The sequence below is a fragment of the Bos indicus genome, chromosome 12 (genome assembly GCF_029378745.1).
Source record: "Bos indicus isolate NIAB-ARS_2022 breed Sahiwal x Tharparkar chromosome 12, NIAB-ARS_B.indTharparkar_mat_pri_1.0, whole genome shotgun sequence".
NCBI lineage: Eukaryota > Metazoa > Chordata > Mammalia > Artiodactyla > Bovidae > Bos > Bos indicus.
The window spans coordinates 47,557,895-47,570,419 of NC_091771.1; the positions used below are offsets into that span (position 1 = coordinate 47,557,895).

The following is a 12,525-nucleotide window of genomic DNA, read 5'->3' on the forward strand; positions in this document are numbered from 1 at the left end:
GATGTTACCTGATTAGTTGCAGCCATATTATGGCATTACGGTGGTGGCATTTTCTTTCACATTGCATAGGGGCAAGTCTTGAATATAAACTCTCATGAGAATTCATAGCCAGACTTAAATAGAACTGAGAACTGTATATCATAGCTAACCCTAACATCGTTTATTCATTTAAAAAAAAGTTTCTGAGCCCCTACCTTACGCCAAGCACTGTTAGAGGTAATAAGGATATAAAAATTCCTCCTTCTATGAGCTTATATTCTTTTATGAAAATTAAACTATAAATTGAGAAGCAAACCAAAAAACAAATTGTGGAGAAATTGGAAAATTGACAAATGCTATAGGGAAAGATAAAACAAGATGGGGAGTGAGGAATAGAGAGGGGTGGCCTCCTCAAGAAGATGACACTTAATGCTTGAAAGAAATAAAACCAAATGCTCAAGAGTTTTGAGCAGCTGGGTTTTGCTAAGTCTCATCATTATCTTAATATTAAGTCAGTATACCCAGGTAAAAATAGATTCTGATGGAAACTTGCTTTGCTATTAAACACGTAGGAAATGAGTTCCTATTACTTTTTTTAAATATATTTTAGAATACAAAATATCTAATAAAATATGTGACTTTCTGTAACAGCAAAATCCAGGTAGCTCACACTGGAAATCGTACCCTTTTTCAGTGTTTCTGCTTTTTTCAAAACATTTTCATTTATTTCCTTTTTTGGACATGTACACACTGCTTTACTTGCTTGTTTGTTTCCCTCTGTGCTGGGTCTTCTTCGCTGCAGGCTTTCTCTGGCTTCGGAGATCGGAGATCGGGGACTGCTCTCTTGTCGCCGTGCACGGGCTTCTCCTCGCGGCGGCTTCTCTTGTTTTGGAGCTCGGGCTCTAGGCATGAGGGCTTCAGTAGTTGTGGTGCGCAGGTTCAGTTGCTCCTCGGCATGTGGAATGGTCCCAGACCAGGGACTGAACCCGTGTCCCCTGTGCTGGTGGGTTCTTATCTGCACCACCTGGGAAGCCGGGCGGCTGATAAATGTAGTTTTTCATTACTCTCATAATAAAATCAGAGTTCTGTGTTTCAGAAGAGGAAAACAGATGTAACCCAGGCAACCAGCAGGCCATGTCGTAGGGTATTCTTAATATTTTGGCCGCGCAGTTGGTGGAATCTCAGTTCCCCAACCCAGGATCAAACTGGGGTCCTCTGCAATGAAAGAACAGAGCCCTAACCACGGGACTTCCAGGGAATCCTTTATTCATTTTTATATCTGTGCAGCCTAACACAGGGACCTGGTATATAAATAGGTGTTCAATAAGTTATTTAAAAAATAATGTCAACTACAAACAATTTAGTTCATGTAGTGAAGTGTTAAGAGTTAGGATTAGAGAAGTAGTCTGGGCAAGATCCTAAAGGGCTCTGGCTTCCAGGTCAGTGTAGTTTGAACATGACAGTGATGGTGAAGTTCTCCCCACAAACGTATGAATAAGGAACAAACGTTAGTCCCGTGGGAGCAAGCTATGAAACCAATTTTAAATGATTATGACAAAAGAATTGAAAAGTTCATTTATGACGTGGAAAAGCAGTTAATCCCCAAGACAGAGGCCCACTTGACTGTGGCAAAGCTACTTCATTAACACATCTGAAGAAAGAAGGTATTGGGAGGCGGGGATGGAGAGAGAATGATCTGCAATGGACCAGATACAGATTGAAGCCATCAGGAAGGACAGTCTGCCACTGAAATGTTGGTTCTGTCCTTTATGAGTCTTAAGATTCCTTTTTATTATCAAAAGTTTTATTTACCAATGGCAGGAAATGAAGAGGAATTAAAGAGCCTCTTAAGGGTGAAAGAGCACAATAACACAGATATATAGAACAGTCTTTTGGACTCTGTGGAGAGGGAGAGGGTGGGATGATTTGGGAGAATGGCCCTGCAACTTGTATAATATCATATATGAAGCGAATCACCAGTCCAGGTTCAATGCATGATACTGGATGCTTGGGGCTGGTGCACTGGGATGACCCAGAGGGATGGTACGGGGAGGGAGGAGGGAGGGGGGTTCAGGATGGGGAGCACATGTACACCTGTGGCAGATTCATGTTGATGTATGGCAAAACCAATACAATATTGTAAAGTAATTAGCCTCCAATTAAAATAAATAAATTTATATTTAAAAAACAAACAAACAAACAAAAACCCTGGCTTGAAACTCAGCATTCACAAAACCAAGATCATGCCATCAGGTCCTATTACTTCATGGCAAATAGAAGGGGAAAAAATGGAAGCAGTGGCAGATATTCTTTTCTTGGGGTCCAAAATCACTGTGGATGTAGACTGGCACTATGAAATAAAAGACACTTGCTCCTTGGAAGGAAAGCTATGGCAAACCTAGACAGCATATTCAAAAGCAGAGACATCACTTTGCAACAAATGTCCTTATAGTCAAAGCTACCAGGAGTTGTGTATAGCTGTGAGCCATAAAGAAGGCTGGGCACCGAAGAATTAATGCTTTCGAATTGTGGTGCTTGAGAAGATTCTTGAGAGTCCCTTGGACAGCAAGAAGATGAAACCAGTCAATCCTAAAGGAAATCAACCCTGAATATATATTGGAAGGACTGTTGCTGAAACTCCAGTACTTGGGCCACCTGATATGAAGAGCTGACTCTGGAAAAGACCCTGATGCTGGGAAAGATTGAAAGCAAAAGGAGAAAAGGGCAGCAGAGGATAAGATGGTTAGTTAGTATTGCTTACTCAGTGGGCATGAATCTGAGGACAGTGGAAGACACAGGAGCATGGCATGCTACAGTCCACAAGGTTGCAAAGAGTCAGACAAGACTTAGCGACTGAACAGCCACAACCATACATGCATAAGGGGCTTCCCTGATGGTGGGTAAAGAGCCCACCTGCAAATGCAGGAGACGTGGGTTTGATTCCTTGTCAATAAGATCCCCTGGAGAAGAAAATTGCAACCCACTCCAGTTTTCTTACATGGGAAATCCCATGAGCAGAGGAGCCTGGCAGGCTTATAGTCCGTGGGATCACAAAAGGGTCGGACATAACTCAGCGACTAAACATACACACACACATACATAATACTATCAGTTGATTTAGAAAATGTAGATATACAAATTCTATGCCTTTTTCTTGGTCTATACAATTTGCTTTCACATTTTTTTATCCTCGAGCCACAGTTAAAACCAGTTTATGTCATGACTTACTGAAGATCATAGTTTCTCAGAATGGAACCTACTCCTCCTCTGGCAGATCAGCTAGCATTCTGGTTTGTACTTTGGTTTCTTTTAGATTTGGTTAGCCCCTGTCACCTTTGAATTCTCTTGGAAGATAAAGCCTGGCTTTTCCCTGTTTCACCCTGAAGCCTTCTTTCACCTTTAATACTAAGGACTTTGGACTTTCTATTAAAGAAAAACAACTAAAGTGTTTTAATGCAGGTTTGCGTTTTAGAAAGATAAGCTTGGAAGGATTGTGGGTGATGAACAGAAGAGATAGTCAAATCAGAATTAGGAAATTCTTGCAGGAATGAAGCAGAAATAAAGGCCCAAGGTAAGCCTTTTAGAGTCAAGATAGAGAATAAGGAATGTAAAAGATATTTCTGTAAATGTTAAGGACTGTTTAGAGTGAAGACAGCAAGCAGAAAAAAAAAGAAGAAAGCTAAGATGAAGAGGAATCAAACATTTTTGGTTTAGATGACTGAACAAAATATGGTACCATTCACCAAGACAAAATATGGAGGATTGGGGGAGTTCCTTTTGACATACTGAATTTTAGTTGCCTTTAGGTGTTATGTAGGAAATGGCAACCCACTCCAGTATTCTTGCCTGGAGAAGCCCAGGGATGGGGGAGCCTGGTGGGCTGCCGTTTATGGGGTCGCACAGAGTCGGACACGACTGAAGCGACTTAGCAGCAGCAGCAGCAGGCGTTATGTAAAAGTATCTGTAGCTCAAGTTAGGGCTATGGAAATACAGATGGGGTCTGAGGAAGGAGATGGAGGGACTACTGGTGTATATGGTGGTAACCGAAGGTGGCCAAGGGCATGGCTAAGGTCAAGAGGAGCTGACCATTGGTGTCACTTCTAATATTTTGTGCATTCAGCTATGGCATATGAGAAAGGTAAAATTACAAGTTATCATACCTACCTATATGCCAGTGTACATATATTTTTATGTATTTAGGAATGTGGTTCTTCATAATTTTAAGGAGGTATAAATGGGAAAGGAGTAACTGCATATGTGATTTATTATATAAAATAAGATGTTTTGATTGGAATCACTACCTTATATAGATTTCTGAGTTTTATCGCAGCCCACCTTCCCTGCTCCTTTGCTACCACTCTTTCAGACTGAAATGATTGAGCAGTAAACCCAAGAAGTACTCTGGTTGGTCAACATAACATCATACAGTCAAAACGAACAAACCTTTTGGCCAAGCCTATACTTAACAATTCAGAATACCCAAAGCACAATGATTTAGATCTAGAAATTCTTCACTAACTACTGAGTGAATGAGTATCTATATAGATAGCTAAGACAACTAAAAAGAAACTGTGGCCTTGTTTTTTTTTTTTATAATTTTCTTTGAAAAATAGAATCAGTTCATAAAATGCTCACCTCTGTGCTGCTGCTGCTGCTAAGTCACTTCAGTCATGTCCGACTCTGTGCAACCCCAGAGACGGCAGCCAACCAGGCTCCCCCGTCCCTGGGATTCTCCAGGCAAGAGTACTGGAGTGGGGTGCCATTGCCTTCTCCGGCTCACCTCTGTAGAATATGTTAAATGCAAACTTTAAGCCAGAAAACACAGCTGTGTGTTTTTTTCATAGACATTCCAGTGGGAGATTATTTCTGACAAAAGACAAAATCTTTGCCCTTAAGTATCCTTCTGATTTATAGAAAGCAATTATTTACTATAATTTTACAGAAAAATTCCCAGTGTGTATAGTTGCTTAGTTCTTTGAATTGCTTCTCTTGTACTCCTGTCCTTCTTATAAGCATTTTACTTAATTTTATTTTATTCTTTTATTTTTTTTCACAGACCAAGAAAGAAGCACCTGAGTGGTCTAAGATACAAAAAATGAAGACCTAGTGTTTTGGACAGATTCCTGAAGTTCTTTTTCTGATGAGCAGAAAGTTTATCTTAATCATGGACTTGACTTTTTTTAAATAGCTAATTTACAGTTTATTTTAACTGAACATTAAATTAACAAATTTTATCATCATAATCAAAACACATAAAATGTAAATATTTGGTTTATCTATTTTGTTAAAAAATAAATATTGTGTACTCTATTATGATTTAAATTTTGGAACTTTCATAATTCTTTGAGTCATTTTAAACATGTGGCTTCTAAATATTTTGGTTAGCTGTTATATTGGTGAATATTTTCCTCACTACATAAATTTTGAATTTAAATGTCATAACACAAATACAAGACAATTTACAATTTTTAAATTAATAATCATTTGTGAAGAATACTAGAAAGCATTTCAAATGCCCGATAATGGTAGTCAGTATCATGTTAGTGTATATGAATTGCTGATTCTTTCTTGAGTCTGTTTTTTTCTTACATTTCATATTATTGCTCACCAATACAATCCTTTACAAAGTCTATTATTCCATTGGTCAAGTAAAAATTTGATGAAAAGTGTCTTGTCACTTTGTTTGAAACAGTGCTGATTCAGATGCAGTATGGACCAAACACCTAGTCAGTGAGAAGAAATCAGTAGCATTTTCTACGTTGCTTGTCATAAAATATGCTCCATTTCTTATTCAAGAGTTACAATTTAGAAGAAAGAAGAGGAGTGAAAGAGAAAGAAAAAGAAATATATTTTTATGTATCAGATTTTCTTAACCACTGTTGGCATAAAGTGTGAAAGTAAAGTGAAGTCGCTCAGTCATGTCTGACTCTTTGCAACCCTATGGATTGTAGCCTGCCAGGCTCCTCTGTCCATGGGGTTTTACAGGCAAGAATACTGGAGTGGGTTGCCATTTCCTTCTCTAGCTGTTGACATAGAGGCTGGATAATTTTTGTTCAGGATGGGAGTGGGGGGCAGTTCTTTGCTTTGTGAAATGTTTTATCGACACCACTGGCCTCTACCACCAGATGAAGGTGGCATTCCCACCCCCCCCACCCCCAGTTATGACAATTAAAACCCTCTCTGTCCCCTTTAACTCCTAGTGAAGAACCGTGGATACACATTTTATCAGTGATTATTATCCTTGTAGATATGAGAAAAGAGTCTATCTGATCACTGTGTTCTTTGAAAGTTTACAAATGTCATTCATAAGCTATTAGCTGAGTGTGAGAAAACAGAAAAAGCCTTTGATAATAATATACACTTGTAAATCTACTGTTGGCCTAAAAACTCTAATCTGCTGCTTCCCTTTTATTTCATTTGGATACATCTAAAATAGATTTTCTGCAACAAAGTTTGGTTTGTTTAGCCTCTCTGAGGCACACATTCTGATTCCAGATACCTTTATAGTTTCATTAAAACTAAACATGTAGACATAATTTGTTTCCTTCCAAAATGCTAGAAGAGAATGTCTATTTTATTTTCAATTCTAGTTATTTATCTGAAAGCATTTTATAATTTAGTTCAGTGTAACTCCATTTGTTATATGTACATATTTTAATATAAAGGATTACTGATTGATAGTCCAAGTTAAAGTAATGGTGTGGGCAAAAACACAGAAGCAGGAAAATTTGGAGCTAATTTTAAAAATAGAAATGCAATGATGAAGAAATTTAAAGTCTTTCTCCCTTCAAATCCCTGTTTTTTCCCTTTTTCCCTTGCTTTCATTTCTAGATATGAATTACTCCTTTAAAAAATACAGTTCTTTCTGTCATCTCCTACCACTAATAAATCCAGAATCAGATTGTGGTATGAAATCTTTTTGCATGACATTTGTGAATTTTCTATTTCAAGTGCCACTTCTTCCAGAAAGTTCTGTCTGTTCTACCATAGTAATCTGTATTGTGTACTCTGTACTCTATATCTCTTAATTCTGCTTGCCATATTTTATGATTGTTTACTTGTTCATTTCCTTGAAGGAAAGAACTGTTTCTTAAGCTTTTTTGGTTTGCAGTATTTAGCACTGTGCTTGAATTCAAGCTATAAATGTTAATTTGATAAGTTGGGCACAGATGAGATACAGTGATGTAACTTTTTTTAATATATTAAGAATTAGAGGGATTTTTTTTTTTAGTGTCATAGACTCTGTTCTAGTTCATTTCTTAATACCACTACAACCCTTGCCTTTTCTTTCAATTTCCAGACCTTAATTTTGTCTTTCTCCTTTTTGTAAATTGCAGTAAAAAACATAAAATTTACATAAAATAACATAAAATTTACCATTTACCCATTTTTAGTTGTAGGGTTCAATATGTTGAGTATATTCACAATGTACAGTAGGTCTCTCAAGCTTTTCCCTCTTTCAAATCTGAAACTCTGTACCCATTAACCCTTTCTCTCACCAGATCACACGGTGACCCTGGGTCACTGTATTGTACAGGCAGGGTTGTATAATCAGCAGGGGTTTAAATCCAGACTCCCGCCTTTAGGGAAGACTGAACTTGTTAATGAGCCAGATTCCCTTTGGTTTTAAGGTCCTAAGAAGCAGCATACATGCGTTCTAAGTCACTTCAGTCATGTCCGACTCTTTGTGACCCTCTGGGCTGTAGCATGCCAAACTCCATTGGATTTCCCAGGCAAGAATGCTGGAGTGGATTGCCATGCCCACCCAGGGATCGAACCCATATCTCTTATGTCTCTTGCATTGGCAGCCATGTTCTCTGCCACAAGTGCCACCTGGGAAACCCACCTGAGAAGCTGATGATAGGCAAAACAAGAGTTTAAAAAGTAATTAGTACTGTAAATGCTGCGAAGAAAGACTTCCTGCAGCTTGGAGGTGGTCACCAGGCAAAGCTCACTAGCCAGACAGCTATCAGGAGTCTTCCAAGGTATGGTTTGTTTTGGTTGATTTACTGAGTCCATGGTCCAGTCCTCAGCCTTACAGGCCCAGAAACGTAATTCTGTTAATGAGTTAAAGATGACGAATCTTTCCAGAGTTGCCCACACTTACACTGGTTACAAACCGTAATGTATCAGTTGTAAGTGAAAAGTAAAACCATTATGTGGAATGTCACTTACTGGGATAAGCACCAGTGATGTGTTCTTGACCTGTTTTCCCTTGCTTCTGCAATATTGTACACTCATCATTTTCCCCCTTGCTCCTCTTGTACCTAATCGTAAAACATTAGAGTTGTTCAGACTGTCTTTTCCCCCTTAAGTCTTTTTTATGTTCTGTACTTATTCTCTTGATGAGCGAACTCTCTGGCTTCAGTTATTATATGCCAGTTTCCCCAAGTTTATATCTCTCACCCAAACTTAGCTTTTAGAATAAGACCTGCCTATGACATCTCCATTTGAATGTCTCATTGTAACTTCAAACTTAACATGTACAAAACTAAATTCAACAAGTTTCTTCTCCTGGGTTCCCAGTTTCAATAAATGGCTCCTATCAGTGGCTTGTATTACAAACCTATGAGTCATTCCAGACCCTTTTCTTATTAGTCTGCAAGCTTCAATCACCACACCCAGATGATCTGCCTCTTAGTTTCCTTTTTAAAGAACTTTTGATTATGAAAATTTGCAAATATTTAAAAGGACAAAATAAATCTTGGGGTGATGGAAGTGTTCACTGTCTTGATTATGGTGGTGGTTTCATGGTTATATAAAAATGTTTATCAAATTCTATTTTTCTAAATGTATAGTTTATTTTATGTCAGTTATACCTCAATAAAGATGTTTAAAAAGAAGAAAGAGTTAGGAAATCACCACTGAGTAACCCCTGATGAAGTGATTCAGGTATCAATCACCAATGAATGCTAAAGCAATTAGAAGATATTGGAGAACTTTATATCAGGGCTGGAAGAAGCACAAGCTGGAATCAAGATTGCCAGGAGAAATATCAATAACCTCAGATATGCAGATGACACCACCCTAATGGCAGAAAGTGAAGAGGAACTAAAAAGTCTCTTGATGCAAGTGAAAGAGGAGAGTGAAAAAGTTGGCTTAAAGCTCAACATTCAGAAAACAAAGATCATGGCATCTGGTCTCATCACTTCATGGGAAATAGATGGGGAAACAGTGGAAACAGTGTCAGACTTTATTTGGGGGGCTCCAAAATCACTGCAGATGATGATTGCAGCCATGAAATTAAAAGACGCTTACTCCTTGGAAGGAAAGTTATGACCAACCTAGATAGCATATTGAAAAGAAGAGACATTACTTTGCCAACAAAGGTCCATCTAGTCAAGGCTGTGGTTTTTCCAGTGGTCATGCATGGATGTGAGAGTTGGACTGAAGAAAGCTTACCGCTGAAGAATTGATACTTTTGAACTGTGGTGTTGGAGAAGACTCTTGAGAGTCCCTTGGGCTGCAAGGAGATCCAACCAGTCCATTCTGAAGGAGATCAGCCCTGGGATTTCTTTGGAAGAAATGATGCTAAAGCTGAAACTCCAGTACTTTGGCCACCTCATGTGAAGAGTTGACTCATTGGAAAAGACTTTGATGCTGGGAGGGATTGGGGGCAGGAGGAAAAGGGGACGACAGAGGATAAGATGGCTGGATGGCATCACCGACTCGATGGACGTGAGTTTGAGTGAACTCCGGGAGTTGGTGATGGACAGGGAGGCCTGGCATGCTGCGATTCATGGGGTTGCAAAGAGTCAAACACGACTGAGTGACTGAACTGAACCGAACCACCTAAATGCTCCAGTCAACCTTGGATTATGTTGACTTACGTGACTCTTGATATAACATGAAGTATAAAACAATACCAATGCAGGATCCTTGTAGAAAAACAAATTTAACCTGAGTCAAATCAAGGCTTCAGAATTAACTTCCAGTCTACAGGCAAATCAAGAAGTAGACCAGGCTTAGTGACACCAGGAAGAATGAATCATTCTGCACACTGGGGATGTTCATTGCTTCTAGACCCTCAATATTTCTAGGCTTTTTCAATAGAGCTATGAAATTAGTGTTTTTTAACAGAGAAGGGGAAAGTATGAGTTCCTAACAATGTAACAAATTCTAATTTAAGATTTTTTTTTTAAGATTTCAATTTCTTTGATTTTATACTTCTTGTTTCATTTCCTGTTTGTGAATTTCTGTTACCACTTGAGTTCAAACCCTCATGTCCTCTTCCCTAGATTATGTCAGTCTCCTAACCAGTCTCCTTAAATCTACTCATTTCTCTCTCCAAACCACTCTCTACAGAGAATAATGATCTTTTTTTTAATACTATAACTTTTTTTTTTAGTCTAAAGTCTATATAAGGTATTTTAAGATATGAACTTAGAAAATGAAACTAATTGCAGTTGAGGTATAAGCTGAGAACATAGTATGTGTTAGTTGCTCAGTCGTGTCTGACACTGCAACCCCATGAACTGTAGCCCACCAGGCTCTTTTGTCCGTGGAATTCTCCAGGCAAGAATACTGGAATGGGTAGCCATTCCCTTCTCCAGGGTATCTTCCCAACCCAGGAGTGGAACCCAGGTCTCTTGCATTACATGCAGATGTTTTTACCATCTGAGTCACCAGGAGAGCATAGTTATAACAAGTTTCAATAAATTTAAATCAAAAATTTTAAATGATCAGCTAGATAAGCCTTACTTTATCCTAAACCCATGTAAAAATATTTTTTCTTTCATGTGAGGTAGAAAATAGTTTTATTTTTCATTCAATGCAGTCTTGGCAATTTAAATTATAAAATGGTACATCATTGGCAAACTTAAAAATTTTTTACTATATTGATGATAACTTAAAATTTTTTCACCATACTTGCAGAAAGGTATTTTATATGCTGTTTTCACAGACTGCTGCTGCTGCTGCTAAGTCGCTTCAGTCGTGCGCGACTCTGTGAGACCCCATAGACATCACCCCACCAGGCTCCCCTGTCCCTGGGATTCTCCAGGAAGTGGCTCAGTCGTGTCCGACTCTTAGCGACCCCATGGACTGCAGCCTACCAGGCTCCTGTGTCCATGGGATTTTCCAGGCAAGAGTACTGGAGTGGGGTGCCATTGCCTTCTCACAGACTAGAAGTTCAGAGTTACCTTAACTAAAAGACTTCTTTGCTAGTATTATCAGGATGCTGCTGCTGCTGCTAAATCACGTCAGTCGTGTCCAACTCTGTGTAGCCCCATAGACGGCAGCCCACCAGGCTCCCCCCTCCCTGGGATTCTCCAGGCAAGAACACTGGAGTGGGTTGCCATTTCCTTTTCCAATGCATGAAAGTGAAAGGTGAAAGGGAAGTCGCTCAGTCGTGTCCAACTCCTAGCGACCCCATGGACTGCAGCCCACCAGGCCCCTCCGTCCATGGGATTTTCCAGGCAAGAGTACTGGAGTGGGGTGCCATTGCCTTCTCACAGACTAGAAGTTCAGAGTTACCTTAACTAAAAGACTTCTTTGCTAGAATTATCAGGATAAATGCTTCTAAATAGATTAAAGTGTATTTTACTGCTCCCAGTCTTAAAAGGCAGTTCTTTCAGTTCCTTTACTAGAAGTATTCTGTGTTTCCTTTATATTCAGAGTAACTACAGTTTACAAAAATATTGCTACATTTATTTTAAATTAACTTTTGATACATCATGTCTACTTTTATAATTGAACACTTTCTAACTCAAAAACCTAGATTTAATTCTATGACTTTCAACTGTATTTAGCAGTTTAGAATCTAACATATTAACTCCAAATTGAGTGGGATGGAATAGAACAAAGATGGCTGTCCTGATAACCCAGATGCAATACAAAATAGTTCTCTTCTAATAATAGGAATACTTATGTATTACTAGGGGGAAAAAAGTTTTAAGCTTTAATATTTAAACTGTTCATTTCCACAGTTTGTAATACAGCAGTTATGTCCTTTATTGCTGACAGCTCCATAAAACTTACAGTTTCAAGCAGAAAAAACTATAAGTACTTTTTCTTTAATTTTCTTGAATTCCCTAGCATGTGGAATAAGTGGATTAAGAACAGAGAAACAAAAATTAATTGAAATTTCATCCTTTAAATAATCAACACATAAGCCCAGTAAATCAGAAGAAATGTTAGAAGCTGATCCAAAAATTTGAGTAACAGCTTTGCCATTTTAGGGAAATGCATTGAATACCCTCTAGTTAATTTATCCTTATAGTTTCCTTCCAAGTAAAGCCAAGTATGAAGGTCAGGGGCACGGGTTGGGTTGGGTCATGAATTCTAAACATTTGTGAAACCTTTTAATTGTATTTTCACATTCAGTTCAGTTCAGTCACTCAATCATATCCGACTCTTTGTGACCCCATGGACCGCAGCACGCCAGACCTCCCTGTACATCACCAACTCCCGGAGTTTACCCAAACTCATTTCCATTGAGTCAGTGATGCCATCCAACCATCTCATCCTCTGTCATCCCCTTCTCCTCCCACCTTCAATCTTTCCCAGCATCGGGGTCTTTACAAATGAGTCAGCTTTTTGCATCAA

The 12,525-nt window shown here is 38.7% G+C and overlaps 1 protein-coding gene across 3 annotated transcripts in view; it reads left to right on the forward strand.

Moving 5' to 3' along the window:
• PIBF1 (progesterone immunomodulatory binding factor 1) overlaps positions 1–5,645 on the forward strand; it is a 230,594-nt gene extending 224,949 nt beyond the window's left edge. For 2 of the 3 annotated variants that reach the window (XM_070800339.1, XM_070800338.1), the window contains exon 18: positions 5,036–5,301. In XM_070800339.1, the coding sequence (XP_070656440.1) occupies positions 5,036–5,086 (51 nt within the window). In that variant the 3' untranslated portion in view covers positions 5,087–5,301. Of the gene's footprint in view, positions 1–5,035 lie in introns of all 3 variants that reach the window. The other variant, XM_070800340.1, reaches the window with a different exon arrangement.
• The last annotated feature ends 6,880 nt before the right edge of the window (positions 5,646–12,525 follow it).